Here is a 15,810-nt window from a genome sequence, read left to right as displayed (position 1 = left end):
AATGGTGAAAAGGCTTTAAGCAAGATGTTGTAAGTAATGTGTAAGTTAATGGTGAAAAGGCTTTAAGCAAGATGTTGTAAGTAATGTGTAAGTTAATGGTGAAAAGGCTTTAAGCAAGATGTTGTAAGTAATGTGTAAGTTAATGGTAAAAAGGCTTTAAGCAAGATGTTGTAAGTAATGTGTAAGTTAATGGTAAAAAGGCTTTAAGCAAAGTTGTAAGTAATTGTAAGTAATGTGTAAGTTAATGGTAAAAAGGCTTTAAGCAAGATGCTTTTGTAAGTAATGTGTAAGTTAATGGTGAAAAGGCTTTAAGCAAGATGTTGTAAGTAATGTGTAAGTTAATGGTGAAAAGGCTTTAAGCAACACGTTGTAAGTAATGTGTAAGTAATGTGTAAGTTAATGGTGAAAAGGCTTTAAGCAAGACGTTGTAAGTAATGTGTAAGTTAATGGTGAAAAGGCTTTAAGCAAGATGTTGTAAGTAATGTGTAAGTTAATGGTGAAAAGGCTTTAAGCAACACGTTGTAAGTAATGTGTAAGTTAATGGTGAAAGAAAGTTAATGTTGTAAGTAATGTGTAAGTTAATGGTGAAAAGGCTTTAAGCAAGATGTTGTAAGTAATGTGTAAGTTAATGGTGAAAAGGCTTTAAGCAAGATGTTGTAAGTAATGTGTAAGTTAATGGTGAAAAGGCTTTAAGCAAGATGTTGTAAGTAATGTGTAAGTTAATGGTGAAAAGGCTTTAAGCAACATGTTAAGTAAGTAATGTGAAAAGTTAATGGTGTAAAAGGCTTTAAGCAAGATGTTGTAAGTAATGTGTAAGTTAATGGTGAAAAGGCTTTAAGCAAGATAAGTAATGTGTAAGTTAATGTGCTTTAAGTTAATGGTTAATGGTAAAAAGGCTTTAAGCAAGACGTTGTAAGTAATGTGTAAGTTAATGGTAAAAAGGCTTTAAGCAAGATGTTGTAAGTAATGTGTAAGTTAATGGTAAAAAGGCTTTAAGCAAGACGTTGTAAGTAATGTGTAAGTTAATGGTAAAAAGGCTTTAAGCAAGATGTTGTAAGTAATGTGTAAGTTAATGGTGAAAAGGCTTTAAGCAAGATGTTGTAAGTAATGTGTAAGTTAATGGTGAAAAGGCTTTAAGCAAGACGTTTAAGTAATGTGTAAGTTAATGGTGAAAAGGCTTTAAGCAAGATGTTGTAAGTAATGTGTAAGTTAATGGTGAAAAGGCTTTAAGCAACACGTTGTAAGTAATGTGTAAGTTAATGGTGAAAGTTAATGGTGTAAAGGCTTTAAACAAGATGTTGTAAGTAATGTGTAAGTTAATGGTGAAAAGGCTTTAAGTAAGTAATGTGTAAGTTAATGGTGAAAAGGCTTTAAGCAAGATGTTGTAAGTAATGTGTAAGTTAATGGTGAAAAGGCTTTAAGCAAGATGTTGTAAGTAATGTGTAAGTTAATGGTGAAAAGGCTTTAAGTAAGTAATGTGTAAGTTAATGGTAAAAAGGCTTTAAGCAAGATGTTGTAAGTAATGTGTAAGTTAATGGTGTAAGCTTTAAGCAAATGGTAAGTAATGTGTAAGTTAATGGTGAAAAGGCTTTAAGCAAGATGTTGTAAGTAATGTGTAAGTTAATGGTGAAAAGGCTTTAAGCAAGACGTTGTAAGTAATGTGTAAGTTAATGGTAAAAAGGCTTTAAGCAAGATGTTGTAAGTAATGTGTAAGTTAATGGTGAAAAGGCTTTAAGCAAGACGTTTAAGTAATGTGTAAGTTAATGGTGAAAAGGCTTTAAGCAAGATGTTGTAAGTAATGTGTAAGTTAATGGTGAAAAGGCTTTAAGCAACACGTTGTAAGTAATGTGTAAGTAATGTGTAAGTTAATGGTGAAAGTTAATGGTGAAAAGGCTTTAAGCAAGATGTTGTAAGTAATGTGTAAGTTAATGGTAAAAAGGCTTTAAGCAAGATGTTGTAAGTAATGTGTAAGTTAATGGTAAAAAGGCTTTAAGCAAGATGTTGTAAGTAATGTGTAAGTTAATGGTAAAAAGGCTTTAAGCAAGATGTTGTAAGTAATGTGTAAGTTAATGGTAAAAAGGCTTTAAGCAATGGTAAAAAGGCTTTAAGCAAGATGTTGTAAGTAATGTGTAAGTTAATGGTGAAAAGGCTTTAAGCAACACGTTGTAAGTAATGTGTAAGTTAATGGTGAAAGTTAATGGTGAAAAGGCTTTAAGCAAGATGTTGTAAGTAATGTGTAAGTTAATGGTGAAAAGGCTTTAAGCAAGATGTTGTAAGTAATGTGTAAGTTAATGGTGAAAAGGCTTTAAGCAAGATGTTGTAAGTAATGTGTAAGTTAATGGTGAAAAGGCTTTAAGCAACATGTTGTAAGTAATGTGTAAGTTAATGGTGAAAAGGCTTTAAGCAAGATGTTGTAAGTAATGTGTAAGTTAATGGTAAAAAGGCTTTAAGCAAGATGTTGTAAGTAATGTGTAAGTTAATGGTAAAAAGGCTTTAAGCAAGATGTTGTAAGTAATGTGTAAGTTAATGGTAAAAAGGCTTTAAGCAACACGTTGTAAGTAATGTGTAAGTTAATGGTAAAAAGGCTTTAAGCAAGATGTTGTAAGTAATGTGTAAGTTAATGGTAAAAAGGCTTTAAGCAACACGTAAGTAATGTGTAAGTTAATGGTAAAAAGGCTTTAAGCAAGATGTTGTAAGTAATGTGTAAGTTAATGGTGAAAAGGCTTTAAGCAACACGTTGTAAGTAATGTGTAAGTTAATGGTGAAAGTTAATGGTGTAAAGGCTTTAAACAAGATGTTGTAAGTAATGTGTAAGTTAATGGTGAAAAGGCTTTAAGCAAGATGTTGTAAGTAATGTGTAAGTTAATGGTGAAAAGGCTTTAAGCAAGATGTTGTAAGTAATGTGTAAGTTAATGGTGAAAAGGCTTTAAGCAAGATGTTGTAAGTAATGTGTAAGTTAATGGTGAAAAGGCTTTAAGCAAGATGTTGTAAGTAATGTGTAAGTTAATGGTGAAAAGGCTTTAAGCAAGATGTTGTAAGTAATGTGTAAGTTAATGGTGAAAAGGCTTTAAGCAAGATGTTGTAAGTAATGTGTAAGTTAATGGTAAAAAGGCTTTAAGCAAGATGTTGTAAGTAATGTGTAAGTTAATGGTAAAAAGGCTTTAAGCAAGATGTTGTAAGTAATGTGTAAGTTAATGGTAAAAAGGCTTTAAGCAAGATGTTGTAAGTAATGTGTAAGTTAATGGTGAAAAGGCTTTAAGCAAGATGTTGTAAGTAATGTGTAAGTCAATGGTGAAAAGGCTTTAAGCAAGATGAAAAGGCTTTGTAAGTAATGTGTAAGTTAATGGTAAAAAGGCTTTAAGCAAGATGTTGTAAGTAATGTGTAAGTTAATGGTAAAAAGGCTTTAAGCAAGATGTTGTAAGTAATGTGTAAGTTAATGGTGAAAAGGCTTTAAGCAAGATGTTGTAAAGGTGTTTAATGGTAAAAAGGCTTTGTAAGTAATGTGTAAGTTAATGGTGAAAAGGCTTTAAGCAAGATGTTGTAAGTAATGTGTAAGTTAATGGTGTAAAAAGGCTTTAAGCAAGATAAGTTGTAAGTAATGTGTAAGTTAATGGTGAAAAGGCTTTAAGCAAGATGTTGTAAGTAATGTGTAAGTTAATGGTGAAAAGGCTTTAAGCAAGCTTTAAGCAAGTTTAAGTAATGTGTAAGTTAATGGTAAAAAGGCTTTAAGCAAGACACACACACAGTGCCGTCATTCGCCTCGTAGTAGTCGAAGAGAAAGCGTGTGGGCGAGGTGTCCATGCCCTGCAGTGTGTTCTGCAGGTTGGTGAAGCCGAGTTTCTCTGCCAGAGTGAACACGTCCTTCCCCTCATGTCTCGCATCCAGCAAGCCAGACAATTCTATTCGAGACAAGAAATCCATCTTTTCCAAGTCACCTGACAAAACAAAAACAACTTCTGAAGTAATCAAAAAGGTAATCCATAAATTAAAGCTAACTAAAATCACTATCATTAAGATAAAGGAATAAAACTATTTATTTTTATACTTAACTGGGATCAATTATTTTGTTTAAAAATACGTACCATCAAACAGATATTTTAAAAACAAAAACTTAAAATCAAACATTATATCAGCAAATCACATTAGTTTTGATCCCAGTGTTTCGAAATATTTCCACAATATTATACAATATCGTAATCAGTATCCATGATGTTTCAGAGTCCATGTTCTGTACAATATCGTAATCAGTATCCATGATGTTTCAGAGTCCAGGCCATGTCCCACCCCTGGTCTGTGTGGTAACGACCGAGCTACTGACCCTGCACATCAAGCGAGCATGTTACCACTGGGCCATGTCCCGCCCCTGGTCTGTGTTGTAACGACCGAGCTACTGACCCTGCACATCAAGCGAGCATGTTACCACTGGGCCATGTCCCACCCCTGGTCTGTGTTGTAACGACCGAGCTACTGACCCTGCACATCAAGCGAGCATGTTAACACTGGGCCATGTCCCACCCCTGGTCCCGCCCCTGGTCTGTGTGGTAACGACCGAGCTACTGACCCTGCACATCAAGCGAGCGTGTTACCACTGGGCCATGTCCCACCCCTGGTCTGTGTTGTAACGACCGAGCTACTGACCCTGCACATCAAGCGAGTATGTTACCACTGGGCCATGTCCCACCCCTGGTCCCGCCCCTGGTCTGTGTGGTAACGACCGAGCTACTGACCCTGCACATCAAGCGAGCATGTTACCACTGGGCCATGTCCCGCCCCTGGTCTGTGTTGTAATGACCGAGCTACTGACCCTGCACATCAAGCGAGCATGTTACCACTGGGCCATGTCCCGCCCCTGGTCTGTGTGGTAACGACCAAGCTACTGACCCTGCACATCAAGCGAGCATGTTACCACTGGGCCATGTCCCACCCCTGGTCCCGCCCCTGGTCTGTCTGGTAACGACCGAGCTACTGACCATGCACATCAAGCGAGCATGTTACCACTGGGCCATGTCCCACCCCTGGTCTGTGTGGTAACGACCGAGCTACTGACCCTGCACATCAAGCGAGCATGTTACCACTGGGCCATGTCCCACCCCTGGTCTGTGTGGTAACGACCGAGCTACAGACCCTGCACATCAAGCGAGCGTGTTACCACTGGGCCATGTCCCACCCCTGGTCTGTGTGGTAAAGACCGAGCTACTGACCCTGCACATCAAGCGAGCGTGTTACCACTGGGCCATGTCCCACCCCTGGTCTGTGTGGTAACGACCGAGCTACTGACCCTGCACATCAAGCGAGCGTGTTACCACTGGGCCATGTCCCACCCCTGGTCTGTGTTGTAACGACCGAGCTACTGACCCTGCACATCAAGCGAGCATGTTACCACTGGGCCATGTCCCACCCCTGGTCTGTGTTGTAACGACCGAGCTACTGACCCTGCACATCAAGCGAGCATGTTACCACTGGGCCATGTCCCACCCCTGGTCCCGCCCCTGGTCTGTGTGGTAACGACCGAGCTACTGACCCTGCACATCAAGCGAGCATGTTACCACTGGGCCTTGTCCCACCCCTGGTCTGTGTGGTAACGACCGAGCTACTGACCCTGCACATCAAGCGAGCATGTTACCACTGGGCCATGTCCCACCCCTGGTCTGTGTTGTAACGACCGAGCTACTGACCCTGCACATCAAGCGAGCATGTTACCACTGCCCCATGTCCCACACCTGGTCTGTGTGGTAACGACCGAGCTACTGACCCTGCACATCAAGCGAGCATGTTACCACTGGGCCATGTCCCGCCCCTGGTCTGTGTTGTAACGACCGAGCTACTGACCCTGCACATCAAGCGAGCATGTTACCACTGGGCCATGTCCCGCCCCTGGTCTGTGTTGTAATGACCAAGCTACTGACCCTGCACATCAAGCGAGCATGTTACCACTGGGCCATGTCCCACCCCTGGTCTGTGTTGTAACGACCGAGCTACTGACCCTGCACATCAAGCGAGCATGTTACCACTGGGCCATGTCCCACCCCTGGTCCCGCCCCTGGTCTGTGTGGTAACGACCGAGCTACTGACCCTGCACATCAAGCGAGCATGTTACCACTGGGCCATGTCCCACCCCTGGTCCCGCCCCTGGTCTGTGTGGTAACGACCGAGCTACTGACCCTGCACATCAAGCGAGCATGTTACCACTGCCCCATGTCCCACATCTGGTCTGTGTGGTAACGACCGAGCTACTGACCCTGCACATCAAGCGAGCATGTTACCACTGGGCCATGTCCCACACCTGGTCTGTGTTGTAACGACCGAGCTACTGACCCTGCACATCAAGCGAGCATGTTACCACTGTGCCATGTCTCACCCCTGGTCCCGCCCCTGGTCTGTGTGGTAACGACCGAGCTACTGACCCTGCATATCAAGTGAGCATGTTACCACTGGGCCATGTCCCACCCCTGGTCTGTGTGGTAACGACCGAGCTACTGACCCTGCACATCAAGCGAGCATGTTACCACTGGACCATGTCCCACCCCTGGTCTGTGTGGTAACGACCGAGCTACTGACCCTGCACATCAAGCGAGCATGTTACCACTGGGCCATGTCCCACCCCTGGTCTGTGTTGTAACGACCGAGCTACTGACCCTGCACATCAAGCGAGCATGTTACCACTGGGCCATGTCCCACCCCTGGTCCCGCCCCTGGTCTGTGTGGTAACGACCGAGCTACTGACCCTGCACATCAAGCGAGCATGTTACCACTGGGCCATGTCCCACCCCTGGTCCCGCCCCTGGTCTGTGTGGTAACGACCGAGCTACTGACCCTGCACATCAAGCGAGCGTGTTACCACTGGGCCATGTCCCACACCTGGTCTGTGTGGTAACGACCGAGCTACTGACCCTGCACATCAAGCGAGCATGTTACCACTGGGCCATGTCCCACCCCTGGTCTGTGTGGTAACGACCGAGCTACTGACCCTGCACATCAAGCGAGCATGTTACCACTGGGCCATGTCGCACCCCTGGTCTGTGTGGTAACGACCGAGCTACTGACCCTGCACATCAAGCGAGCATGTTACCACTGGGCCATGTCCCACCCCTGGTCTGTGTTGTAACGACCGAGCTACTGACCCTGACCATCAAGCGAGCATGTTACCACTGGGCCATGTCCCACACCTGATCCCGCCCCTGGTCCCGCCCCTGGTCTGTGTGGTAACGACCAAGCTACTGACCCTGCACATCAAGTAAGCATGTTACCACTGGGCCATGTCCCAAAAATGGTCCCGCCCCTGGTCTGTGTTGTAACGACCGAGCTACTGACCCTGCACATCAAGCGAGCATGTTACCACTGGGCCATGTCCCGCCCCTGGTCTGTGTTGTAACGACCGAGCTACTGACCCTGCACATCAAGCGAGCATGTTACCACTGGGCCATGTCCCACCCCTGGTCTGTGTGGTAACGACCGAGCTACTGACCCTGCACATCAAGCGAGCATGTTACCACTGGGCCATGTCCCACCCCTGGTCTGTGTTGTAACGACCGAGCTACTGACCCTGCACATCAAGCGAGCATGTTACCACTGGGCCATGTCCCACCCCTGGTCTGTGTTGTAACGACCGAGCTACTGACCCTGCACATCAAGCGAGCATGTTACCACTGGGCCATGTCCCACCCCTGGTCTGTGTGGTAACGACCGAGCTACTGACCCTGCACATCAAGCGAGCATGTTACCACTGGGCCATGTCCCACCCCTGGTCCCGCCCCTGGTCTGTGTGGTAACGACCGAGCTACTGACCCTGCACATCAAGCGAGCATGTTACCACTGGGCCATGTCCCACCCCTGGTCCCGCCCCTGGTCTGTGTGGTAACGACCGAGCTACTGACCCCGCACATCAAGCGAGCATGTTACCACTGGGCCTTGTCCCACCCCTGGTCTGTGTGGTAACGACCGAGCTACTGACCCTGCACATCAAGCGAGCATGTTACCACTGGGCCATGTCCCACCCCTGGTCTGTGTTGTAACGACCGAGCTACTGACCCTGCACATCAAGCGAGCATGTTACCACTGCCCCATGTCCCGCCCCTGGTCTGTGTGGTAACGACCGAGCTACTGACCCTGCACATCAAGCGAGCATGTTACCACTGGGCCATGTCCCACCCCTGGTCTGTGTTGTAGCGACCGAGCTACTGACCCTGCACATCAAGCGAGCATGTTACCACTGGGCCATGTCCCACCCCTGGTCTGTGTGGTAACGACCGAGCTACTGACCCTGCACATCAAGCGAGCATGTTACCACTGGGCCATGTCCCACCCCTGGTCCCGCCCCTGGTCTGTGTGGTAACGACCGAGCTACTGACCCTGCACATCAAGCGAGCATGTTACCACTGGGCCATGTCCCACCCCTGGTCCCGCCCCTGGTCTGTGTGGTAACGACCGAGCTACTGACCCTGCACATCAAGCGAGCATGTTACCACTGGGCCATGTCCCACCCCTGGTCCCGCCCCTGGTCTGTGTGGTAACGACCGAGCTACTGACCCTGCACATCAAGCGAGCATGTTACCACTGGGCCATGTCCCACCCCTGGTCTGTGTGGTAACGACCGAGCTACTGACCCTGCACATCAAGCGAGCATGTTACCACTGGGCCATGTCCCACACCTGGTCTGTGTTGTAACGACCGAGCTACTGACCCTGCACATCAAGCGAGCATGTTACCACTGTGCCATGTCTCACCCCTGGTCCCGCCCCTGGTCTGTGTGGTAACGACCGAGCTACTGACCCTGCACATCAAGCGAGCATGTTACCACTGGGCCATGTCCCACCCCTGGTCTGTGTGGTAACGACCGAGCTACTGACCCTGCACATCAAGCGAGCATGTTACCACTGGGCCATGTCCCACCCCTGGTCTGTGTTGTAACGACCGAGCTACTGACCCTGCACATCAAGCGAGCATGTTACCACTGGGCCATGTCCCACCCCTGGTCCCGCCCCTGGTCTGTGTGGTAACGACCGAGCTACTGACCCTGCACATCAAGCGAGCATGTTACCACTGGGCCATGTCCCACCCCTGGTCCCGCCCCTGGTCTGTGTGGTAACGACCGAGCTACTGACCCTGCACATCAAGCGAGCGTGTTACCACTGGGCCATGTCCCACCCCTGGTCTGTGTGGTAACGACCGAGCTACTGACCCTGCACATCAAGCGAGCATGTTACCACTGGGCCATGTCCCACCCCTGGTCTGTGTGGTAACGACCGAGCTACTGACCCTGCACATCAAGCGAGCATGTTACCACTGGGCCATGTCCCACCCCTGGTCTGTGTGGTAACGACCGAGCTACTGACCCTGCACATCAAGCGAGCATGTTACCACTGGGCCATGTCCCACCCCTGGTCTGTGTTGTAACGACCGAGCTACTGACCCTGCACATCAAGCGAGCATGTTACCACTGGGCCATGTCCCCACCTGTCCCACCCCTGGTCCCGCCCCTGGTCTGTGTGGTAACGACCGAGCTACTGACCCTGCACATCAAGCGAGCATGTTACCACTGGGCCATGTCCCAAAATGGTCCCGCCCCTGGTCTGTGTGGTAACGACCGAGCTACTGACCCTGCACATCAAGCGAGCATGTTACCACTGGGCCATGTCCCGCCCCTGGTCTGTGTGGTAACGACCGAGCTACTGACCCTGCACATCAAGCGAGCATGTTACCACTGGGCCATGTCCCACCCCTGGTCTGTGTGGTAACGACCGAGCTACTGACCCTGCACATCAAGCGAGCATGTTACCACTGGGCCATGTCCCACCCCTGGTCTGTGTGGTAACGACCGAGCTACTGACCCTGCACATCAAGCGAGCATGTTACCACTGGGCCATGTCCCGCCCCTGGTCTGTGTTGTAACGACCGAGCTACTGACCCTGCACATCAAGCGAGCATGTTACCACTGGGCCATGTCCCACCCCTGGTCTGTGTGGTAACGACCGAGCTACTGACCCTGCACATCAAGCGAGCATGTTACCACTGGGCCATGTCCCACCCCTGGTCCCGCCCCTGGTCTGTGTGGTAACGACCGAGCTACTGACCCTGCACATCAAGCGAGCATGTTACCACTGGGCCATGTCCCACCCCTGGTCCCGCCCCTGGTCTGTGTGGTAACGACCGAGCTACTGACCCTGCACATCAAGCGAGCATGTTACCACTGGGCCATGTCCCACCCCTGGTCTGTGTGGTAACGACCGAGCTACTGACCCTGCACATCAAGCGAGCATGTTACCACTGGGCCATGTCCCACCCCTGGTCTGTGTTGTAACGACCGAGCTACTGACCCTGCACATCAAGCGAGCATGTTACCACTGGGCCATGTCCCACCCCTGGTCTGTGTGGTAACGACCGAGCTACTGACCCTGCACATCAAGCGAGCATGTTACCACTGGGCCATGTCCCACCCCTGGTCTGTGTTGTAACGACCGAGCTACTGACCCTGCACATCAAGCGAGCATGTTACCACTGGCCATGCCATGTCCCGCCCCTGGTCTGTGTGGTAACGACCGAGCTACTGACCCTGCACATCAAGCGAGCATGTTACCACTGGGCCATGTCCCACCCCTGGTCTGTGTGGTAACGACCGAGCTACTGACCCTGCACATCAAGCGAGCATGTTACCACTGGGCCATGTCCCACCCCTGGTCTGTGTTGTAACGACCGAGCTACTGACCCTGCACATCAAGCGAGCATGTTACCACTGGGCCATGTCCCACCCCTGGTCCCGCCCCTGGTCTGTGTGGTAACGACCGAGCTACTGACCCTGCACATCAAGCGAGCATGTTACCACTGGGCCATGTCCCACCCCTGGTCCCGCCCCTGGTCTGTGTGGTAACGACCGAGCTACTGACCCTGCACATCAAGCGAGCATGTTACCACTGGGCCATGTCCCACCCCTGGTCTGTGTGGTAACGACCGAGCTACTGACCCTGCACATCAAGCGAGCATGTTACCACTGGGCCATGTCCCACCCCTGGTCTGTGTGGTAACGACCGAGCTACTGACCCTGCACATCAAGCGAGCATGTTACCACTGGGCCATGTCCCACCCCTGGTCTGTGTGGTAACGACCGAGCTACTGACCCTGCACATCAAGCGAGCATGTTACCACTGGGCCATGTCCCACCCCTGGTCTGTGTTGTAACGACCGAGCTACTGACCCTGCACATCAAGCGAGCATGTTACCACTGGGCCATGTCCCACACCCCATCCCGCCCCTGGTCCCGCCCTGGTCTGTGTGGTAACGACCGAGCTACTGACCCTGCACATCAAGCGAGCATGTTACCACTGGGCCATGTCCCAAAAATGGTCCCGCCCCTGGTCTGTGTTGTAACGACCGAGCTACTGACCCTGCACATCAAGCGAGCATGTTACCACTGGGCCATGTCCCGCCCCTGGTCTGTGTTGTAACGACCGAGCTACTGACCCTGCACATCAAGCGAGCATGTTACCACTGGGCCATGTCCCACCCCTGGTCTGTGTGGTAACGACCGAGCTACTGACCCTGCACATCAAGCGAGCATGTTACCACTGGGCCATGTCCCACCCCTGGTCTGTGTTGTAACAACCGAGCTACTGACCCTGCACATCAAGCGAGCATGTTACCACTGGGCCATGTCCCGCCCCTGGTCTGTGTTGTAACGACCGAGCTACTGACCCTGCACATCAAGCGAGCATGTTACCACTGGGCCATGTCCCACCCCTGGTCTGTGTGGTAACGACCGAGCTACTGACCCTGCACATCAAGCGAGCATGTTACCACTGGGCCATGTCCCACCCCTGGTCCCGCCCCTGGTCTGTGTGGTAACGACCGAGCTACTGACCCTGCACATCAAGCGAGCATGTTACCACTGGGCCATGTCCCACCCCTGGTCTGTGTGGTAACGACCGAGCTACTGACCCTGCACATCAAGCGAGCATGTTACCACTGGGCCATGTCCCACCCCTGGTCTGTGTTGTAACGACCGAGCTACTGACCCTGCACATCAAGCGAGCATGTTACCACTGCCCCATGTCCCACCCCTGGTCTGTGTGGTAACGACCGAGCTACTGACCCTGCACATCAAGCGAGCATGTTACCACTGGGCCATGTCCCACCCCTGGTCTGTGTTGTAACGACCGAGCTACTGACCCTGCACATCAAGCGAGCATGTTACCACTGCCCCATGTCCCACCCCTGGTCTGTGTGGTAACGACCGAGCTACTGACCCTGCACATCAAGCGAGCATGTTACCACTGGGCCATGTCCCACCCCTGGTCTGTGTTGTAACGACCGAGCTACTGACCCTGCACATCAAGCGAGCATGTTACCACTGGGCCATGTCCCACCCCTGGTCTGTGTGGTAACGACCGAGCTACTGACCCTGCACATCAAGCGAGCATGTTACCACTGGGCCATGTCCCACCCCTGGTCTGTGTTGTAACGACCGAGCTACTGACCCTGCACATCAAGCGAGCATGTTACCACTGGGCCATGTCCCGCCCCTGGTCTGTGTGGTAACGACCGAGCTACTGACCCTGCACATCAAGCGAGCATGTTACCACTGGGCCATGTCCCACCCCTGGTCTGTGTGGTAACGACCGAGCTACTGACCCTGCACATCAAGCGAGCATGTTACCACTGGGCCATGTCCCGCCCCTGGTCTGTGTGGTAACGACCGAGCTACTGACCCTGCACATCAAGCGAGCATGTTACCACTGGGCCATGTCCCACCCCTGGTCCCGCCCCTGGTCTGTGTGGTAACGACCGAGCTACTGACCCTGCACATCAAGCGAGCATGTTACCACTGGGCCATGTCCCACCCCTGGTCTGTGTGGTAACGACCGAGCTACTGACCCTGCACATCAAGCGAGCATGTTACCACTGGGCCATGTCCCACCCCTGGTCTGTGTTGTAACGACCGAGCTACTGACCCTGCACATCAAGCGAGCATGTTACCACTGCCCCATGTCCCACCCCTGGTCTGTGTTGTAACGACCGAGCTACTGACCCTGCACATCAAGCGAGTATGTTACCACTGGGCCATGTCCCACCCCTGGTCTGTGTGGTAACGACCGAGCTACTGACCCTGCACATCAAGCGAGCATGTTACCACTGCCCCATGTCCCACCCCTGGTCTGTGTTGTAACGACCGAGCTACTGACCCTGCACATCAAGCGAGTATGTTACCACTGGGCCATGTCCCACCCCTGGTCTGTGTTGTAACGACCGAGCTACTGACCCTGCACATCAAGCGAGCATGTTACCACTGGGCCATGTCCCACCCCTGGTCCCACCCCTGGTCCCGCCCCTGGTCTGTCTGGTAACGACCGAGCTACTGACCCTGCACATCAAGTCAGCATGTTACCACTGGGCCATGTCCCACCCCTGGTCTGTGTCGTAACGACCGAGCTACTGACCCTGCACATCAAGCGAGCATGTTACCACTGGGCCATGTCCCACCCCTGGCCCCGCCCCTGGTCTGTGTGGTAAGGACCGAGCTACTGACCCTGCACATCAAGCGAGCATGTTACCACTGGGCCATATCCCACCCCTGGTCTGTGTGGTAAGGACCGAGCTACTGACCCTGCACATCAAGCGAGCATGTTACCACTGGGCCATGTCCCACCCCTGGTCTGTGTGGTAACGACCGAGCTACTGACCCTGCACATCAAGCGAGCATGTTACCACTGGGCCATGTCCCGCCCCTGGTCTGTGTGGTAACGACCGAGCTACTGACCCTGCACATCAAGCGAGCATGTTACCACTGGGCCATGTCCCACCCCTGGTCTGTGTGGTAAGGACCGAGCTACTGACCCTGCTGGAAGAGTCTGATGTTGAGACTGCCGAGTCCACTCTCGTGATGTGACTTGTACAGCGCCGTTGTCACTTCGGGCGGGGTCGCCGGGCCAGAGTCTTCTCGCAGGTCATCACTCGCCAGGTCAAACTCGGGGCAGCTGTTTGACTGGTACATGTCTCCTTCCAACACACGCATGATCTAGAAACAAAACACATCAAGGTTAGTGGAGTTCAGTACGTACTAAAACGCCACCTCACTGTCATCTACTTGCAGAGAATAAACAAATCTGTGTTAAAAGATCACTCTTTAATACTTACACAGGGTGCTGGTTAACACAATTTGACTAAATATGATGTTCCAATTAACTGAATGTGCTCATTGCTCATTTCAACCACTTATTTTCGTGCTTATATCCAATTAAGGTTCAAGCACGCTGTGCTGGGCACACACCTCAGCTAACTTCCAGGGCAGTATGTTAGAAGAGGGTGCAGTGGTCTTACACCTATCCATTGGGTCGTTAAAACTTGCTCTGGGTGGGAGCCGGTACCGGGCTGTGAACCTACCAGCCTTATGTCCGACGGCTTAACCATGACACCACTGAGGCCGGTTCAACCATGACAGAGTAAAACAAAGTATATTATAGAGTTATTTCCCTTGAAGTTCCACAGCTTTCATGTACTAAAAGTTTGTTTTGTTTAACAACACCACTAGAGTACATTGATTTATTAATCTTTGGCTACTGAATGTCAAACATTTGGTAATTTTGACACATGTATAGTCTCAGAGAGGAAACCTGCTACATTATGTCGTTAGTAGCAAGGGATCTTTTATGTGCACCATCCCATAGAAAAGATAGCACATACCACAACCTTTGGTATACCAGTCGAGGTGCACTGGCTGGAACAAGAAATAGATGGTGGGGCCCACTGATAAGGATCGAACTCAAACCGACCGCACATCATGCGAGCACCTGTCATGTACTAATGAAAATGTTCACTTTTATTTAATTTAAGTTTACTCTTTATTCAAGGGCTAGCTGTGACATGCTTATTAAACCACAATATCCCATCTTGACACTTTATACTTGTGATGTAATTACACTGTTATTAAGTTAATCTGAGAACAGCCCTAACCCTTACCCGCTCGTTGTCCTGAACGTAGTCAGCCGGCGTCAGTCCTCTCCGGTTCCAGCTCCCCCCACTGTGTTCCTCCCCCTCCTCCTCCACATCGTTGTCACTCTCATCGGACGGAATTTCCTCATTCTCGATGTCCGGGTCGGCTCCAGCCGTCATGAGGAGCGCCACCATGCCGACCAGGTTCCGCCCACACGCGATGTGGAGAGCCGTGTTACCATCAAAACACCGGCTGTTCACGTCCGCATTCGTCTGAAACACACACAACAAATTACACTGTGTATGTCAGGCTTTACAAATAAAATATACTATTACTTACTTTAGGTAATGTCAAATATGTTTTGTCTTGTAGTTTCTTTTAACTATTGAATTACATACTACTTACACTACTGTTTGCTTAAATGATCAATTTTGACAAATCCAATTTGGTTTCTGGTTAGCCTAGTATTTGTAATAGCTCTAAATACAATTTATTCGAAACAGAAAATGTTTGAAACTCTGAAACTTGTGTTAGCAGCTTTAATTAACCAATTTGGAGAATTCTGTTTAAAAAGATATAGCCAATTTCAGCTTCTCTTAATCCACAAAATGCAGAAGAAAAAGCTCATGATAAACAGTTTTCTAACAAATGTATAGATATTACACCATTACCAGCAGAATATAGGAGACAAATTTAGATCTGTTAAAACAGGTGCCCCTTTTTTTATTTTGTTTTGCTGGAATCAGAGCTGCCCTGATTTCATCTGAGGTTAACACTTCATAAAATATAACATCTCAACAATAAACGATTAGTTAGAATTGTCTACCAACATTCAGGCCAGTCCACTGTAAAAGGGAAATGCACCAAGTTGAGAGGTTAGGATACAGTA

At 49.4% G+C, this 15,810-nt stretch overlaps 1 protein-coding gene across 1 annotated transcript in view; it reads right to left on the bottom strand.

Moving 5' to 3' along the window:
• The window catches only part of LOC121378614 (nuclear factor NF-kappa-B p105 subunit-like), a 49,383-nt gene that overhangs the window by 3,394 nt on the left and 30,179 nt on the right, over nucleotides 1-15,810 (bottom strand). The window contains exons 17-19 of the mRNA XM_041506873.1: nucleotides 14,948-15,193; nucleotides 13,826-14,006; nucleotides 3,746-3,936 (exon numbers count right to left, since the gene is read on the bottom strand). Coding sequence (XP_041362807.1) covers nucleotides 3,746-3,936; nucleotides 13,826-14,006; nucleotides 14,948-15,193 — 618 coding nt within the window. The remainder of the gene's footprint in view (nucleotides 1-3,745; nucleotides 3,937-13,825; nucleotides 14,007-14,947; nucleotides 15,194-15,810) is intronic.

The sequence above is a fragment of the Gigantopelta aegis genome, chromosome 8, assembly GCF_016097555.1.
Source record: "Gigantopelta aegis isolate Gae_Host chromosome 8, Gae_host_genome, whole genome shotgun sequence".
Taxonomy (NCBI): domain Eukaryota; kingdom Metazoa; phylum Mollusca; class Gastropoda; order Neomphalida; family Peltospiridae; genus Gigantopelta; species Gigantopelta aegis.
The sequence above is the reverse complement of the archived record's forward strand: the minus strand, read 5'-3'. Positions and strand labels throughout refer to the sequence as shown.